This window comes from Hypomesus nipponensis, chromosome 20, assembly GCF_054491055.1.
Source record: "Hypomesus nipponensis isolate SF chromosome 20, ASM5449105v1, whole genome shotgun sequence".
Classification (NCBI taxonomy): Eukaryota; Metazoa; Chordata; class Actinopteri; order Osmeriformes; family Osmeridae; genus Hypomesus; species Hypomesus nipponensis.
The window spans coordinates 3,222,501-3,242,500 of NC_140380.1; the positions used below are offsets into that span (position 1 = coordinate 3,222,501).

At 50.0% G+C, this 20,000-nt stretch overlaps 1 protein-coding gene across 2 annotated transcripts in view; it reads left to right on the forward strand.

Moving 5' to 3' along the window:
- LOC146245170 (transcription factor COE1-A) overlaps positions 1-20,000 on the forward strand; it is a 76,139-nt gene that overhangs the window by 11,234 nt on the left and 44,905 nt on the right. For both annotated transcript variants that reach the window (XM_084683985.1, XM_084683984.1), the window contains exon 6: positions 2,949-3,017. In XM_084683985.1, coding sequence (XP_084540111.1) covers positions 2,949-3,017 — 69 coding nt within the window. The remainder of the gene's footprint in view (positions 1-2,948; positions 3,018-20,000) is intronic.

Here is a 20,000-nt window from a genome sequence, read left to right on the forward strand (position 1 = left end):
TATGAGGTCAAGCAGATCTCTATAGATGTTAACATATCTCTTTGGGGTCTAACAGATCTCTTTAGGGTCTAACAGATCTCTATATATCACTTTAGGGTCTAACACATCTCTATAGATTGTAACAGATCTCTTTAGGGTGTAACAGATCTCTATATATTGTAACATATCTCTATAGGGTCTGGGTGGTTTGGAGTGGTTTAGTCAGGGAGTCCCCTCATATTGTCGTCCTTGGAGATGAGACCCCCCTCCCCATCTGAAAGAGGGAGACATGCTGATTGTGCATAGGAGTTCATACACACACACACACACACTCAAGCGCACAGGCACAAGCGCGCGCACACACACGCACAGTCTCAGTTAACAGCAGCAGAACGAGAGTCTGTTCCCCATTAATCAGTGGAGTTAATTGTCGCTGGCTACCATTAGCCATATGGTGCTCGGCCAGGCTGCCTCACACACACACACACACACACACACACACACACACACACACACACACACACACACCGTCAGCACCTAGCCCTCTCTTCTCTTCTTCTCTCCCCCATATAAATAACTCCTCTTTCATATGAAGAGATTCTCAAGCGAGTGAAGTCCATTTGGGTGGGTGTTTGGCTGGGGCTGAGGTTGAGGATGAGGCTGACTGGGGCTGTGATAGTGTAGTCTGGGGGTAGTGTTGTGTGTGACGGCTCTAGGTGTGTAGTATTGTGTAGTGTTGGATTAAGAGGTGCACATTATTGTGGTGTGTGTGAAGCTCTCAGGGCGTCGTGTCGTGCTGTGTTGTGCAGTGTGGGGGACTGTGACAGCTCTAGAAGACACAGAGCCACACCGGGAGTACAACCCCGGTAATCAGACACACGGTTTGAGACAAGGTGTTGAGAAGCTCCCATCTCCTCTGCAGGAAGGAAGAAGGGAGATTAAAGAAGGGATTTGCTCCTGCTGTCCTGTGGGAGAGAGAGAGAGAGAGAGAGAGAGAGAGAGAGAGAGAGAGAGAGAGAGAGGAAGGAAGGAAGGAAGGAAGGAAGGAGAGAAATAGGAAAATAAAATATCCCCTCGACAACACTGGGGCAGGAGGTGAAGGGGGTGCTGACTGATTGTAGAAAAGCCCCCTCCTCCCCCCTCCTCACTACTTCCCCCTTCCTCACCCCTCCTCCCCCCTCCTCACTACTGCCCCCCTCCTCACCCCTCCTCCCCCCTCCTCACTACTGCCCCCCTCCTCACCCCTCCTCCCCCCTCCTCACCACTACCCCCCTCCTCACCCCTCCTCCCCCCTCCTCACCCCTCCTCCACCCTCCTCACCACTACCCCCCTCCTCACCCCTTCTCACCCAGCCCAGCTCTACTATGGTCCAGTGGGACAATGGTGACCCAATTCAGATGGAAACGAGAGCTAGGGCAGAGAGGGAGGGAGACAACTAAAAAGGAAGAGAGAGAGGGAAATAGAGAGAAGGAAAAAGAGAAAGAAGGAGATATAGAGGAATAGAGGGAGAGAAAGAGAAAGCAAAAGAAAGGGGAGAGAATGAAAGAGAGACAGAGAGAGAGAGAGAGAAAGAGAGAGAGAGAGAAAGAGAGAGAAAGAGAAAGAGAGAGAGAGAGAGAGAGAGAGAGAGAGAGAGAGAGAGAGAGAGAGAGTGGGAAGGCTAGAGACGGTGCAGGAGATAGTGAAATAAAGAATAGAAGGAGGGGGAATGAGAGCAAAAAGAAAGGGAGAGAGGAAGAAAGAATAGACAGTGAAAGAGACGGAAAGAAAAGCTACAGTACAAAGACCTGCAGCATCCCCTTCATCTCCCTCTTCTAGATTCTCAGTGTGTGTTCTCATCTCTGTTCTACCCCCAACACCCCCCCCCCCCCCGCCAGTGTATCGATCAGGCACTCAAATGGACAAGGCGAGGCTGGAAGGGGGGGTGGGGGGGTGGAGAGAGGGGGGAGGTGGTGAGGTAAGAGAGAAGATAGAGTGAGAGAATGGGGGAGGGATGGAAGGATGGATAAAGTGACGTAAGCAGCGAATGAAAAATGTCTCACACTCAGCCCCAGCCTCTCTCACACCCCTACCTCACACTCAGCCTCACTCTGACCCCTAGCTCACACTCAGCCTCACTCTGACCCCTAGCTCACGCTCAGCCCTAGCCTCACTCTTACCCCTACCCTCACAATCACCCCCAGCCCCTGTCCCAGCCCCTGTCCCAGCCTCAGTCCCAGCCTCAGCCCCAGCCCCGGCCCTTGCCCCAGCCCCTGTTCCAGCCCCAGCCCCAGCCCCAGCCCCTGTCCCAGCCTCAGTCCCAGCCCCAGCCTCAGTCCCAGCCTCAGCCCCAGCCCTTGCCCCAGCCCCTGTTCCAGCCCCAGCTCCTGTCCCAGCCTCAGCCTCAGCCCAAGCCCCAGCCCCAGCTCCAGCCCCTGTCCCATTCTCTCCTCCAGCTCCTCCGCCAGATGTCCCAAGGAAATCCGAGATGTCCGAGCTGTTGTTGCACCCTGCCCCCTTCCACCCCTCTCTCCTCCCAGAACCTAACCCCACCCATAGACACCCCCCCACCCACCCCACCCATACAACAAGAGGGTTGAGGGGTGATTACCTGAGTCAGGTGATACTGGTGCCGCCCCACCCCCCAGAATACACCTGTTGTCCATACCCACCCAGGCTGAGTCCTGAAAGAGCCGTCTTTGTTTGTGTGTGTGTGTGTGTCCGTGTGTGTGTGTGTGTGTATTTGAAGACTGCTAGATAATACATGTCTGTCCCTATAGCCCCCCTGTTCACCTGGACACTTTCAGTGATGCTAGAACAGACAGGTAGTGAGGTAGGGGGGAGGGGAGGGGGACATAAGGTGGAGGCCATCTTAGATCTGTAAACGTTGAACTGGACATTGTTACTGTAAGACACGTCCTCTAACCTGGATTCTTTTTCTTTCTCTCTTCTTCTCCCTACCTCTCCCCCCTTTCTATCCCCCCCCCTAGTCGGTGCTGTGATAAGAAGAGCTGTGGAAACCGCAACGAGACACCGTCAGACCCGGTCATCATCGACAGGTATTGTCTCGCACTCCTCCTGTGTGTGTGTGTGTGTGCGTGTGTGTGTCTGAGTTTCTGTGTCTTTGGAAGCCTCCAGTATGTTTCCGCTATGTGTGTGAGTGTTTGTGTATTCGAGGAGGTGCTTGTGTGTGTGGTGTGTGGATGTGTCATGCTGTGTTGACTTCATGACTGTCAGTGTAACACACTTTTGAAGTAGTGTGCTTCTAAGCGTACTTGCTTGTGTACTTTCTTGGTGTACTTGTTAGTGGTCAATCTGTACTACACTGGTGCTTCGTTACGCTGATGAGAATCTTAGTCTCTCAGCTATGGATTTCTGTGCACACACATTACGTACAAACATGCACACACATACACTGAAGGACACAGATGCACATCAGCTGTGCTGTTGCTCACTCTGCTGGGAGAAAAGCCCCCATACCTGGCTCACGTGTCCACACACACACACACCCACACACACACACACACACACACACACACACACACACCCTGTCACCGTTCTGCTTCGTTGGTCCAGAAAGGGTCAGTACTCCTGGGGGGCAGATGGAACATCCTACGACACACACACACACACACACATGCACACGTGCCCGTCACACACACCTTCAGACTTGACTGAACAAACTGGGTTCATGTTGTCTGATTAGACCAGGACACTGTTGTTGAGTTCTGTATCACACATTCCTATAAAGATATTCTATAGACATTCTATAGATTTGATTATGAAGGTGATTCTTTAGGTAGATTATACAGGAAGGTTGTATATTTAGTTTTTATGGAGATATTCTTGAGGGACATTCTATAGGGAAGTTTTAGATAGAGTATTCTATAGGGAGAGACTGTAGAGATGCAGTATTTTATTGGAATGGAGATTTAGTATTGTAAAGGGAGTCTATAGAGAGGTTTGCATAAAGACTACAGAGAGATTCTATAGGTGGATGTTATAGGGATATTCCAGTCCACTGCTTGTCTCATAAACTATGTTCTGAGGCCCGCAACACAGAATTCATGATTCACGCAATTTGACATGCAGTATGCTGAGGAGTTGCTCGGTCAACATTAGCAGCTTTCACTGATGAACCTTTATCGACAATTGGAATAATTCCCCCTAACTTCAAGCACACACCAAGAAAAGCCTCTTTGGGTCCACATGCATGTGTGAGCAGACGAATTATGAACTGAAAACCTGTCGAGGTCCTGAGTAGCCACCAACCAACCATCAAACCAGACCTTGCTCGTGGTACGGAGCAAATCACTGTGTTGTCCTTCTCACTGGACTGCTTGTCAAGTCAGAGTTCACAGCTTTCTGTGTCAGAATATTCATGACTAAAATGACGATGTAGCTGACCATGGAATGTTACATTTCTCCAATTAAAAGTTGTTAACAAGGAAACTACATGTCACTTTTGCAATTTGAAGAACTTGTGATAAAGGGTTTTCTGTGTTTCAAAGTGTTTAAAGGCCTGTGGGGGTTTTAATAGGCTCCTCTGCGTGCCTATGCTGATTACATTTATTGATTGCGACAAACTTTAAATTTATTTATTTATATTTGTATGTGTGTGACAGTATTCACAGCTACGATGGACTTCATAGAATGTGACATTTCCAAACTAAATAGTTGTTTTAATCAGATTCGAAATGTGATTGCATTTGAAGTACTATTCAGTGGATGAAAAATATTCTTCTCTAGGTCTATGGTTGATTGATGTCCTGAACAAAATGTAGACTCCAACTGGTTAGACTTCCTGCTTTGCTGAATAGACCTGTTGAAGTGTCGAGCATCGCTGTTGATGACATGAAATCATGAAAGACATGAGATGATGACATGATATCCGTTAGAACCCATGTATTACACTGTATCACTAAAGAAGTCGAGCCCCCAAGTTTTTTCACATGATAAAACCTGGGCCCCTTCAAAAAGTTAGGACTCATCTATTCAATAGGGAGATTTTATAGGGAGATTTTATGGAGATATTCTATAGAGACACGTCTCAATGACATACAGAGAGGTTATGTATTACTGTGAAAAGAAGATTCTGTTGATTATAGAGTTTTAATAAATGAATATAGAGCAGACAAAGGTTTTGGAGCGTGTGTGTGTGTGTGTGTGTGTGTGCAGGTGTGGGGAGGATGTCCTCTACGTGTTGACTAGACCCTCCCTGTGTTCCTCTGTCTCCAGAGGAGAAAGGTGATCACACCATCATTGCACTCATTCATCCTCCGGTCTGTCTCGCTCCCTCGCTCCCACAGCACAGGAAAATGGGTCATGGGAAAACAGAGAGAGAGAAGGAAAACATGAAGGGGAAACATGAAGAAAAAAAAAACTCCCAAAGAAAAATCACCTCAGTTTTATGTGTGATGGCTCTCTCTTCTTAATGCCGTCTTTCTGTTTTGAGCCGAGTTCTAAACAAGATGATAGGATCTTAATGATGTCTTCTCACTTCCTGTTATGGAAAACATCCTTATCCCAGGTCACTCCTCTGCTCCCTTCCTCCTCGTCTCCTCCTTTCCTTCTCTCCGCAGCTGCTCAAACTCATCTCCTCTGCTGTGTGTGTTTGAGTGTGTGTGTGTGGGAGTGTGTGTGTGTGAGCTTGTGTGTGTGAATTGGAGTGCCATATGCTAGGACGACCGTTCTGTATATGAGTGGTGACCTCCACCAGCTTCTCCAAGATTATTTCAAATGATCCTGATCCCACTGACATGGACACAAAGACCTTCTGACATCTCTCCTCTCCTCCTCTCCTCTCCTCCTCTCCTCTCCTCCTCTCCTCCTCCCCTCTCCTTTCCCCTATCGTCTTCCGAGGTGTCTGTCTCCCCCTTATCTCCCTCTTCCCCTCCCTCCATTTTTGTTATTCTGCTACAGAAAGTCTAAGATGTGGTTAAACAGTGGTGTCCCAAAGTGAGCTTTGATGGAACGTTTTCAAAGAGTAGACTTGTGTGTGTGTGTGTGTATGTGTGTGTGTGACGGAAACACTGTGCGCCTCTGAGGGAGACACAAGGAGAAAGATTGAGGGTGAGACAGAATGAGAGTGCACGTTTGGAGCTGAGATATATGAATACTGTATGTTGGGGTGTGTGTGAGATATGTATACTCCTGTGTGAGTGTGTGTGTTTGAGTGTGTGTAAGTGTGTGTGAGTGTGTCTGTGTGAATGTGTGTGTGAGTTTGTGTGTGTTTGCACGTGTGAGTGTGTTAGTGTGGTATCAGGACATCACAGCTCTGTTCTCGTTGGCTTGTCTCAGACTTCTCATCTTACACGATCTCCATTATGCCCTGGCCTGCAGGCAGTGCTGTGTGTATGTGTGTGTGTGTGTGTGTGTGTGGGTGTGTATAGATCCCTGTATGTGGGCCTCATCCTTCGTCCTCTCACCTATCTTTAGTTACTGTGAACAGGACGGGAGCAGAGCAGAACACTGCCCTTCATGTTCTCCATACACACACACACCCACACACACACACACACACACACACACACTTACAAACTGACACATAATCGACACAATCTTTGTGTTCAATCTGAAACCTCTGTTGCAAGATGTGCTAGTTGTAACTAAAAGGGAATTTGCATGTGTGTACGTATGTGCGTGTATGTGTGTGTCAGTGCGTGCGTGTGTAAGAGTGTTAGTCGGAAGATTTGTTTTGTCTTTGTGAGGTTCACAAAGCCCCAGAAGAGAACGTCTCTCTCTTTCCCTCATCTCTGTCCATCCCTCCCTCTTACTCTCAACCCCCATCTTCCTCTCTCTCCCTCCCGTTGTCCTCTCTGTTCTCTCCCTCCCTCCCTCTTTCTCCCCTATCCCCTCTTTTCCTCTCTCTCCTCTTCCCCTTCCTTGTCTGCCCCCCCCCCCCCCTCGGTTCCCATCATGCATTGCGATGTAGTCAGAGAGCATGGTGCATGCAGGGGGCTGTCAGCCTGCTCACCCAGGAAGGAATGTGAGAGTTCCCGTGGATACCGTGGGACTTCCTGCCCCCCCTCCTCCCCCCAGGGTTGTTCTCAGCCCCTCTGCTGGCCTGACCCCACCCCCACCCCCTTCCACACACACACACTCACACACACACACACACACACGCTCAGACACACACACAGAACCTCCACATCTGGATATCTGCTGTCTAACCAAAACAAGCAGAGAGAGGGGGAGTGATAGAGGAAGATAAAGAGAGAGAGTGGAAGGGATGAGAGGGGTTTGTAGGGATGAGAGGAGAGAGAGACTGAGAAAGAAAAAGTGAAGGCAAGAGAGACAGAGAGGGGGGGGGGAGAGGGAGGGAGAGAGAGAGGAGGCATGTAGTGGAGGGTATGCCCTCAAAAAGAACAGTAGAAGGTTTAGTGGTGTTAGTGTATGTGTTTGTGTGTGTCTGATGATCTCTATGTGACTGGCATGTATAGTCTGTGGATTAGCTCAATCTGTATATATATAACAGTGAGGATTACAGCTCTCCAGTGCCCCATGCATGCATCATTCTCAAACTAGTAATTACACTGGAAGTTAATGGGATTCATTTCATTGTAAGGGAATCAACGACTGAAAAACAAACCTCGATGTTTGTCGACCTGTGTGTGCATGCGTGTGTATGTGTGTGTGTGTTTGTTTGTGTGTGTTGTCCTGCTCAGCTTTGTCCTAGCAGAGGTCTACTGTGGGGCTGAAGTCTGCCCAGATTGATCCTCTATTGTCCTGCAATTAGATAGCAACAACAGGAGGGAGGGAGGGAGTCAGGGAGGGAGGGAGGGAGGGAGGGAGGGATGGATGGAGGGAGGGAGGGAGGGAGGGAGGGAGGGAGGGAGGGAGGGAGGGAGGGAGGGAGGGAGGGAGGGAGGGAGGGAGGGAGGGAGGGAGGGAGGGAGGGAGGGAGGGAGGGAGGGAGGGAGGGTCATAGAGGAGAGAGAGATGTGGGCGTGGGATGGAGTGAGAGACAGAGGGAGGGAGAGGCAAGGATGACAGAGATAACTGGGTTTATCCAGTCTGAATATCTCAAGCAATCCCCGATGTAGGTATGTATTTCTGTGTGTGTGTATGTGTGTGCGTACCTTGTGTGTCAGTGTTCTCTGTGTGTGTGCTCCAAATGTGTGTGTGTGTGTGTGTATATGTGTGGCCCACTTAATCCTTGTTAGAGTAGGTGTCCTCTTCAAGCTAATGCAGGGTTAACAGTAGGCTGCTCACTGTTGACAATACTATCACACGCCTGAACGAGCCCCAAAGAGATGTATTCACTCTCCCATGTGTGTGCGTTTCCGTGTGTGTGTGTCTGTGTACTTCTGCTCCTTTTTTTCACCTGCTCTCCCTATCTCCTTCTCTCCCTCTCACTCCGTCTCTCAATTACTCAGTTGCTACGGTTTGAAAATAGTTTTTCTACTATTCACTGCCTTTTTCAGGGCATCTCTCTCTCTCTCTCTGTCTGTCTGTCTCTCTCTGTCTCTCTCTGTCTCTCTCTCTCTCTCTCTCTCTCTCTCTCTCTCTCTCTCTCTCTTTCTCTCTGTCTCTCGCTTTCGCTCTCTCCTTCTCTGTCTATCTGTCACTGCCTCTGTGCTCTCTCCTCCTCTCGCTCTATCACACTCTCCTCGCCTTTCCTCTCACCCCTTTTTCTTTCTCTTGTTCTCTCTCTCTCCCCCTCTTTCTCCTTTTCTTTCTCTCCCCCTTTCTCTCTCTTCCTCTTAAAATCTTCTCTCCTCCTCCCCCTCTCTTCCTCTCCTCCCAGGGCCTACCTACCTCACTGATCACTGTGTGTGTGTGTGTGTGTGGGGGGGGGGTGGGTGTGCTTGCAGGACTAAGGGGGGTCATATTGGGGTGTGACCGGGGCGGGGTAACAGGGGATTTGACGAGAGGAGAGAAGGAGTGAGGCGAGGGAAGAGGGGGGAAGGTTTTATATGTATGGGCGTGTGAGGGTAGAGAAGGGGGGTTGTTCCTGGAGGAGATAAGAGTTGCTGACTGGAGACTGGGGAGTCCTGTCAATCACAGATGGGGGAGCAAGCGAGGGTGGGGCACAGTCTGTCAATCACCCAGCAGCTGAGGGGTGGGGGGAGGGAGGGGAGGGGAGGGAGGGAGGGAGGGAGGGAGGGAGGGAGGGAGGGAGGGAGGGAGGGAGGGAGGGAGGGAGGGAGGGAGGGAGGGAGGGAGGGAGGGAGGGAGGGAGGGAGGGAGGGGGGAAGGAGGTCTACTCTTTTTTCATGTGAATGAGAGGAGAAAAGAAAGAGATATGACACACAAATAGGGCTTGTTGTTGCATTTGTTTGTATACTGTGTGGCAAAGCAGGTTGGATCCCTTCGAACCATGAACAGTCCTTTTGGTCGGATGGTAGTGTGGTGTGGTACAGCTAGGGGCTTCAGTCCCCCCTCCCCCTCCCCAGACGGACAGGAAGTTGTAACTGATCCAACTTCCCTTCTATGGACCCGGGGTTGTTGTCTCTCCCACCAGTCAGCCAGGAAGTCTCCCTCCCCTTCAGATGATGTCACTTCCTGCTGGGCGTTGGGGCATGTCAGAGGTCAGGTGACCTTGGCCTGACAGATGTGGTGGTCGTAAGGGTTCAAACTTCTGACGTGAGTGAGTGAGTGAGTGTGTGTGTGTGTGTAAAGTCAGTACACACTCAGTACACACTAGCTCTATCAAACACACACACAAAACATGCTAATTCTCTTTTCACTTAAACACACACACACCTGGGGTTTCACTAATCTCATTAGCTCACAGACTGAGATCACAGACCCTGGCACCTCACTGATGCTTTTTCCAACAACACACACACGAACACGCACACACACACACACACTGTGCCCTACTTCCTAAAATACCTCTGCCTTCCTGGCATCAGTGCTCATACAACTGTCACTCTGACAGAAACACTGACTGACTGCACTCTCTCTCTCTCTCTCTCTCTCTCTCTCTCTCTCTCTCTCTCTGTCTCTCTCTCTCTCCCCCCCTCTCTCTCCCCCCCCTCTCTCTCTCTGTCTCTCTCTCTCTCTCTCTCTCTCTCTCTCTGTCTCTCTCTCTCTCTCTCTCTCTCTCTCTCTCTCTCTCTCTCTCTCTCTGTCTCTCTCTCTCTCCCCCCTCTCTCTCCCCCCCCCCTCTCTCTCTCTGTCTGTCTCCTCTCCCCCTTCTCTCCCCCTTTGTATCTCTTAAGAGTTTCCCAGTATACATTCATGGAAATCTGCTCTTCCTGACTGTGAACAATATTGTGATGGTTATCTAGAGTCACGGTTAGGGGTTAGGGGTTTCATGGATCTAGGGAGGTCTACTGTAGATATTTGAAGAACAGGGAACACTAACATGTGCCACTTTCATTTGAAGGGAAAACCCCCATAACATGCACACATGCACACATACACACACACACACATGCACACACACACATGCACACGCGCTCCAGGCCCATTGTTGTGTTTCGATTCCACTTCCTGTGGGGAAAGGTCACTGGCTGCTCTATGTTGTGAATAATTCATATCATTGACTTTATGTCAGCCGTCAGTGAGAGAGAGAAGGAGGAAAGAGAGAGGAAAGAGAGAAAAGAGAGAGTAGAGGAAGAGGATGGAAACAGAGAGAGAAAGAGAGAGAGAGAGAGAGAGAGAGAGAGAGAGAGAGAGAGAAAGAGGAGGGAAAGAGAGAGCAGGGAGTGAGAAGGGAGGGAAATAGAGTGGAGGGAGAGGGAGAGGAGAAAGGGGAGAGATGGGCTGGAAGAGACGGAGAAAGAGAGAGGGATTGAAAGAGAGGGAGAGAGTAAGAGAGAAAGAGGGATGTTTTATTCATGGTTTTCAGGGTCTCCGCCTGCACCTGTTCAGCCATTAGGCAGCCATACATTTACATTCCATGCTAATTTAGTTTAACTGGGACCCCTGCACACACACACACACACACCCCGCTCTACGCTTAATTTTGTCTCAATAAAAGAACACCCCCTACTGCACACACACACACCTCCCCCAAGCCCTAGTCCTCTCCTGTGTGTGTGTGTGTGTGTGTGTGTGTGTGTGTGTGTGTGTGTGGTCTAGGCTGTCTGAGGTTAGTCTGAGAGGCAGGGGGTGTCAGAGTTAAGGTCTGTGAGACAGACTGGTCCAGGAACAGCAGGTTAGACACAGCTCTGTCTGAAAAGCTTGACTCTGGAAATAAAGACACTGGGGCCAGAGGAGTTTATGCAATTATCTGAGAACTAGTATGTGTGTGTGTGTGTGTGTGTGTGTGTGACTGGAGAAGGGGACCGCCACGGCATTGCCACAGGGCATGTTCTACACAGATGTGCCCCTCTCACCCCTCTCACCCCTCCCCCTCCCTCTTACCCCCTCAGGCCTCACCTTCAGAGCAACCAACAGGCTTGGTCACAGAGATCACTCACCCCTCCTTCTGTCCTCTGCAACACACACACGCACGCACGCACACACGCGCTCACATGGCTGCCAGGCAGTGCTGTCTGTGTATTAGAGAGTGAGAGTGCGTATTGCCATTTGTAGGCCTGCGTTCGGTTCAGACCAGGGTTAGGTAGCTCGGTTTTGACACCTCCTTCTCCCTCGTTCTACCCTTCCTCCCTCCTTCCCTCCCCCCCTTTCCCTCCAGACCTCTATCTCTGCATCTGTTCCTCTCTCTCCCTCTCCGTCCCCACTCTCTCGCTCTCCCTCCCTCCTTCCCTCCCAACTTCCAGCTCCCTGCGGTGAGCTGATGCTGAAGACTTGTGTGTGTGTGTGTGTGTAAGAGAGAGGTAAAGTAGCCTCTTGGTGTGTGATAGAGCTGTGGTTTAAAAGGCCCCTGGTCCCAAACACAGAGACCCTCTGACACACAGGCCATTAGTGAGGCACACACACATACACACACATACACACACACATACACACACACACACGCACACACATACACACACACGCACACACACACACATACACACACATACACACACACCCATGCACTGTGGCTCGACCCAAAAGCCTGCTCGCCATGAATAAGACGCTGTTTGGAGTCCACACACACCCACACCGCAGCCCCTTGCTCCAGTCCCACCCAGTACAGTGCTGAGTGTGTATGATTAGCACTGCCATTAGAAAGCAAACAGAGAGTGTTCATCTGGAAACTCCCCACAGACTCCCCAACACACACAAACACACACACACACACTTACAGACAGCATGCTGAGAATGTGTGTGTACATGCGTCTGTGGCTGTGTATGAGGACGTGTGTGTGTTTATGTAGTTGTGTTGGTGTATATCATTTGACTGAAGGTGGAAAATGTATCATAGCACTCAATTTCTGCGTTCACCCAAAGCCTAAAACCAAACAGGGCCATGGGATGGATGTGTGTGTATTTCTGTGTCATGGAGCGTGTGCACGTGTATCTACGTGTGTTTGATGTGTTTCTGCGTGTGCGTGTCTACAGTATGTACAGTACCAGAAAATGTGTCCAAACTTTTGACTGGGACTGTATGTGTGTGCATGTGTGTTTTTGGTGGGTTTGTCTATATGTGTGTACCTGTGTTTGTGTCTACGTGTGTTTGGTGTGGGTGGCTACGTGTGCGCGAGTGTGTGTGTTTGGTGTGTGTGTGTGCGCCAGTAGCAGACATGCTGACAGGGTGCTAGTGTCGAGCTGAAGCCCTCAGGTGTTGCTGAGTGAGAAGCACTACAACACCAGCCTGGAGCCCTACTGATACACAGCTCTCTCTCTCTCTCTCTCTCTCTCTCTCTCTCTCTCTCTCTCTCTCTCTCTCTCTCTCTCTCTCTCTCTCCCTCTATGTCTGTTTCTTCTGCTTCTCTTTTTTCATGCTATCACTATCTCTCTTTTTCTGTCTCCATTTCTCTCTGTCTCTATACGTCCCTATCTGTCTCTCTCTATATCTCTCCCTTTCTCACTCTCTCTCATTTCTAGCTTTTTATCTAGTGTTCTCTTTCCCTCTCTTTTTGTATATCTCTCCCTCCCCCTTAGTTTTTCTCTCTTTTTCTCACCGACCCTTCTCCACTCTCTCTCTCTCTCTCTCTCTCTCTCTCTCTCTCTCTCTGTCTCTCTCTCTCTCTCTCTCTCTCTCTCTCTCTCTCTCTCTCTCTCTCTCTCTCTCTCTCTCTCTCACTCTCTCTCTCTCTCTCTCTCTCTCTCTCTCTCTGTCTCTCTCTCTCTCTCTCTCTCTCTCTCTCTCTCTGTCTCTCTCTCTCTCTCTCTCTCTCTCTCTCTCTCTGTCTCTCTCTCTCTCTCTCTCTCTCTCTCTCTCTCTCTCTCTCTCTCTCTCTCTCTCTCTCTCTCTCTGTCTATCTCTCTCTCTCTCTCTCCCTTTTCTGTCTCTCCCTTGCTTTCTTGGAGAGGAGTATGCCCGGGGGGTTGTGGGTAACTATGACTGACTGAATATTTCACCTAGTTTAAACTGGCACTCTTCACTCTCTCCTTCCATCTTTTTCCAGCTTTCCCTCAACCTTATCCCCCCTGCTCTCAATTTCTCCTCTCTACCCTCTCTTTCTCTCCATGTCTGTGCTCTGTGGTCCAGGAGCTTGTGAAATAGAACGGTAGAATAAGGAAGAGAGGAGAGGTGAGGAGGGGAGAGGAAAAGGGAGGAGTGGGGAGAAGAAAGGAGGTGGAGAGGTAAGAGAAGAGAAGAGGAGAGAGGAGGAGGAGGAGGTGGGGAGGACAGCGGGGAGAGGAGACAAGCGAGGAGGAGAGGGGAGAAGGTGGGGGGGGGGACCGAGGAGAGAGGATGCATCACTTCATTATTAATAGTCTGGTCCAGATAAAAACGCCAACCTTGTCTGATTTAACAGATGGTTGCTCACACTGCCCTGTACTACCTACAGTGGAGAGACACCACACCATCATTTCCTCTGAGTGTGAGAGTAGGCGTGTGTGTGTTTGTGTGTGTAAGGGCGGCTATGTGTGTTTGTGTGATAGGTTGTTTGTGTGTGTTTGTGTTGACCAAGGTAGACAGGAGTATAGAAGAGGGAAGCTTCCTGAGGTGTTTCTAACCCTAAGCCTAACCCTCATTCACAAAGATATACCCATTATTGTCTTGTAGTTGTTGGTGGTATTGTAACTGTTTGTGTCGGTATTCGAGGGGTTATCACCCTGACTGCCTATCTGTCTGGAAGATTCTGTGTGTGTGTGGGGAGGCTCATTGTATGTGTGACAGTGTGTGTGTGTGTGCATCAGGGCTGTGAGAGGACGGGTTGGCGGTTCTCTTCCCACCCAGCCATCAAGGAAGACAGTCCCAGTGTCCCGTCGTGAGGTGCATTGTTATCTGAACCCTTCCCCCCTCTCCCTCCCTCCCTCTCCCTCCCTCTCCCTCCCCACTCTCTACAATCAATGGCCCCAAACACCACCTGTGTCGCCACCGGCAACACAGAGCAGACGCCCAAACAACAACAAACATGGTCTGTCTGTCTGCTTGCCTGCCTGCCTGCCTGGCTGTTTGTCTGGCTGGATGTCTGACTGTCTGTCTGGATGTCTGGCTGTCTGGCTGTCTGACTAGTTGTCTGGCTGGATGTCTGTCTGTCTGTCTGTGACTGGCTGGCTGGCTGTGACTGTCTGTCTGTCTGTCTGTCTGTCTGTCTGTCTGTCTGGATTGCTTGCTGTCTGTCTGGCTGATTGGCTTGCTGGCTATCTGTCTCTCATTCACTTTCTCTTTCACACACACACTCGTGTGGTGTGTGTGTGTGCTGCATCAGTGGACAGAGAGAGGGGTGAACAGAGGAATGTTTGGAAAAGAATGATAGAGCATAGAGTGACGGAGGAAGAGAGAGAATCGAAGGTATTACAGGGAGAGAGAGAGTGATAGAGTGGAGAGAGAGAAAGCAGGAGGGTGACGGAGAGAGTAAAAGGTGTTATCTCCGTCAGATAAAGCACTGCCCTGTCAGCTGTCAGACGGCAGCTTACCCAGAGGTCAGGGGTCACGGCGAGCTTTCACGAGAGCACTAATCGATGAGCCAAGTTGGCCCCGCCCCCTCGAGGAGGGCTGGAGCCACCTGGGACCCAACTGCTTGCCTCTGAGGTGTGTGTGTTTGTGTGTGTGCGCTGTGTGTCGGTGTCTGTACACGTGTGTGTATGGTGGTGTGTACGTTTGGTGGTGTGTGTGTGTGTGTGTGTGTGTGTGAGAGCATGTGACATATATGTGATGTAAGTGTTGATGTGTGGTGTGTCCTCTGTGTGTGTGTCAGTGTGGGTGCTGTGTGTGTGTGGGGGGGGGGGGCAGGGAGGAGACTGCAGGGGCTGGGAGTGGCTGGAGGGAGGCTGGAGGCTGGGGGGAGAGGCTGGGGGAGGCTGGGCTGGAAGCTGGGTGCAGGCTTAGCCAGGTGTGTTCATCATTAGCCACAGGCTGCCTTTTTGGGCCCTTAGGGACCTGTGTGTGTGTGTGTGTGTGACTGTGTGACTGTGTGTCTGAAGAAAGGTTAGTTAGGCTTGTGGCCTCAAACCAGGTGCTAGAAGGCAAAGTCCAACTTTAGGTGTTTGGTGTCTAATGATGCTCTGTGTGTGTACGTGTGTATGTTTATCCTCTAGGGATAGTTGACCTCTGCCCTTTCTCTATCTAAGGCTGTATGTGTGACTGCTAATGGGCTGGAGAGAGGAGGAAGAACCAGCTAGGACTACCTCCATACCATTCCATACCTACCACACAGACACAGACGCACACACAAATACGCACGCACACACACACACACACACGTACACACACCCACACACACACACTCACACGCATGCTGTAGCCAACTCTCTCTTAATCTCTCTCTCTGCTCTCATGTCTCTCTCTCTCTCTCTCTCCCTCGCTCTTTCATTTCATAGTGCAGCAGGAATGTTGGTCATAACCTAGCCGAGAGGTTTATAGTGATCCCTGTCTCTGCCTTAGACCTCATTACAGCCTCTGTCACTGACACACACACAAACACAAACACACACACACACGTCAACAAACACGCACATACACACATATAAACAAACACACACAGAGACAGGCACACACACCCCCACACACAGTTTACTGCTGGGTTGTTGTCTTTGGCCCTGGCTGGCATCTCCAGTTGATGGCTAGCTCTCGTTAGCTATGAACGGTGTTCCCTCTCAGGCCATTAGCTGCTTTACTTCACCACCTCTGCCCATTTATGACATCTCTGTTTTGATATTTGAAGACTCAATTCCTTTATATGACGACTCAGAGGAAGTGGAAAGGGTCTTCTTCCTGTCTCTTATCACACGCCAAAGGAACAACCAAGGTTTAGTTAGGCCTCTCGGACAGGAAATGAAGTCACGTGGCATCTCACCCCGCGATTGGTTCCTCTTCACCTTTAATTGGAATCAATAGAGGTGGAACATTCCGCTGACGACTCCCAGAGTTCTGTCTGAATGCTGTCATTAGGACAGGGGATCTCAATCCCCACACACACACACACAAATAAATGTATACTATTAGGGCCTTTTTCTGAATTTGGCCAGTGTATGTGTGTGTGTGTGCGCGTGTGTGTGACAGGGGGTGTTCCAAGGGGCGGGGTGGCTGTTAAGCCCTAATAGATTGCTCAGTCAGGCTCCGTAGCGCCGGTTGCCATTAGCGATACATTCCTGACACCACTACCACATCCCTGATGTCACACGGTCAATTGGAGAAGAGGCAGCAGTCATCTGTCAGCCTTTACTACAGTTATCATTCACACACTCACACACACACACACACACACACAGACTCACTGCCTTACATGCATGCACACAGACACACACTCACAGGCACACACACCACCTTAGATACACACCCACACATCAGTCTGCTCCCTAGCACACACAGACATGCACACACACTCACATATACACACATACACACACACTCACATGCACACACACAAACAGTCACGCACAAACCTCTCCTCTTTGACTTATATGAGAAGTCAAAGAAAAACTGCGGTGGTTCATTGTAACATGATAGTTTATGTGTGTGTTTGATGGTGGATGTGTGTTAGAGTGTTCATGTGTATAGCGTGAGTATGTTAGTGTATGTGTCTGTGGGCGTGTATGTGTTAGTGTTAGTGTGCGTGCTAGTGTGTGTGTTACTGAGTATGTTCGTGGATATGTTACGTAAAGTGTGTGTGTGTGTGTGTGTTAGTGTGGTCTCTCCTGGTTATGAATCATCTCTCTACAGTTTATTGGTAACTGAGCCACAGAGAGCTGTCTCAGTCCACAGCAGTGTGTCTGCCGACTCATGATACATGCTGCATAAGCAGGGGCAGTGCATTTACTCCTTCTCCTCCTTCTCCTCCTCTATTTGACTCTTAAATTCTTCTCCTTTTTCCTCCCCTCCTCTCCTCAGCTCTCTCCTCCCTAGCTCTCCTCTTCTCCTCTCCTTTTGCCCCTCTCTGCTCTCCTCCTCTGGGTAGTAACTCAGTAAACTGGCTAGTTCTGAGATGCTAATTGGCTGAATTACAGCCAGGATTTATGCTGCGCTAACGAGCACCTGGGCCAGGGTAGAGCTAGTCTCCCTGGGTGAAGAGAGGGGATGAGAGGGGTTGAGGATTAGGAGAGGGGTGGGCAGAGGAGAGGAGGAGGAGAGGAAAGGGGTGAGGAGGAGTGGGTGAGGAGAGGGATGAGGAAAGGGGGAGGAGAGGTGAGGAGGTGTGAGGGGGGATTAGAGGAGAGGAGAGGAGGTGATTCATGGCTGGTCTGTCTGGGGGTGCAGGGATGCTGGCTGGGTGGTAGGGGGTGGGGTCACAAATACTGGAGATCTGGTAAAACTGGATCATAAATTCAGCTTTTTATCTCTCTCTGACTCCCCTCCCCACTCACCTCACCCACCCTCACCCCAACACCTACCTCACACACCCTCCCAGAGAGAGAAAGAAAAGAGACAGTATGTGTGTTGTAGTAGAGATTGTGTGTGTGTGTGTGTCAGCAGAGATAGTGTGTGTGTGTGTTGTAGTAAAGATAGTATGTGTGTGTTGGAGCAGAGATAGTGTGTGTGTTTGAACAGAGATAGAGTGTGTGTTTAATGAACTTGCAGGATCATACAGTAGCACTTCCAGACACAAACACGTCCAAACAAATCATCTGGTGTGGGGAAACTGAGTGATGTTGTGACTGGAGACTCGTTCATCACTCTCTCTCTCTTTCCCTCTATATCTCTCCCTTTCTTTCTTTCTTTCTTTCTTTCTTTCTTTCTTTCTCTCTTTCTCTCTCTCTCTCTCTCTCTCTCTCTCTCTCTCTCTCTCTCTCTCTCTCTCTCTCTCCCTCTCTCACTTTCCCTGTAATTTACCAGTCTGAGAATCTGTGGTGCCTACAGATAGAGCTAGAGACAGAAATAGAGAGAGAACGAGATGATAGATAGATAGATAGATAGAGATTAAGAAAGACAGAGTAAGAGGTGGAGTAAGAGAGTGACAGAGAGTAAGAGAGAGACCTATATGAGATGTATAGAAGTGGAGGCGTGCGTGTTCTCTTTAGTGTGTGTGTTGGGTCTTTGTTCCATCTCCATTCCAGGTCCATAACAAACATACTATTAATAAATGTCATTGTGACATGAGGAGACCCCCCTCCACCCCTCCCTCCTAGGCAGCGCAACACTGGAGTCCGAAACAAAGAGACTGCTGCTTCAGGCCTGGGCCAGGTGGATGTAGAACATATACAAGAATAGACTGGGTGGGGTGTGTGTGTGTGTGTGTGACAGGGTGGGACGAGGGCTGAACACCGCAGTAGGGGTGCTAATGTTGTTGTGATTGCTTCACACACAAATGCGCAAACACACACACACACATCCACCAGCAACCCTGAGTAAACACACACACACGCACACGCAGAGTGAAACATAGGGGTTCCACGTTTCCCACCAGCAGGGTCAAACCCTTCCCCCCCGCCAGCCTCACAAATGAGATTTCCATGTGGACAGGAAGTTGATTCTCTTGCCACTTCCTGTACAGAACATAACCCTTCTACTGACCTACGCTGTATTTAGCTACTGGACTACCACCTCACCCCTGCTTTTCCCTCTCCTCACCCCTAACCCTCCCTCCTCTCACCCTCCCTCCTACCTCCTCCTTCCTCTCTCTCATTTCTCCCTCCCCCTTTTCTCCTCCCACCCTTCTCTCCTCACCCTCTCTCCTCCCTCTTTCTCCTACTGCCCCTCCCTCCCTCCTCTTCCCCCACCCTCTCCCAGAACTATCATTGTCAGGTGATTTATCTGCCCCTGCAACTCTCTGGCATCCTGTCATGTAGATTATGGGTTATAATGATACAGCGTTTCCTCAAATACTCTGCTTCACACAGGCACACAATGAAGAGCTTACAAGCATAAATACAGACTGTTCTGTTTGTCTCCTCTCCTCCTCTCCTCCTCTCCTCCTCTCCCCATCCTCCGTGTCTGCTCTGTCAGCCTTGTCTGTCCTCCCTTGTCTCTGTCCTCTCCTTCTATTCCTCAGTCTCTCCTCCCCTACCCCTCCTTCCGCCCTCTCCTCCCTCTCTTACTCTCGCCCCTCTCCTCCTCCACCTCTCCTCCACCCCACTTCACCTCTCCTCTCCCCCGCCACCACTCTCCTCTCCCCCTCCACCTCTCCGCTCTCTCCACCTGATGAGGGAATGATTTCGCAGGAGGGATGGAGTATGTGGGCAGGACAACCGGAGCCTGGAGCCAACACCTGTTAACATAGAAAACACATAAAACCTGATCAGGCCGGGGACGTAACAGTAGGAGGACAAGAGAAAACTTAAAATCAATAAAAGGAAAGAGGAAACAGAGAGGAAAGAGTGTAGGATGGACGAGAGGAAAATTAAAGGGGAGGAAGATGCCAGATACTCCCAGTCATACATTTCTACGGTCCTGAGTGGAGGGATTATTTCACCTCAGGGAGGGATCTTGCAGGCCCAGGGTAGTGATGGGGCAGTCAGAGGTAGACAGGTGGAGGAGACACACAGCAGAGCAGAAATCAAGCGCCCCTCAGGTAATTGTTGTGAGAATTTAGGAGACGCCAAGACTGCGTCATCTGTGTGATGCAGAGCAGGTCGCCCGGAGATGATATAATCCTGTGTGTGTGAGTGTGTTTGCATGTGTGAGTGTGTGTTATAGGATTCGGTGG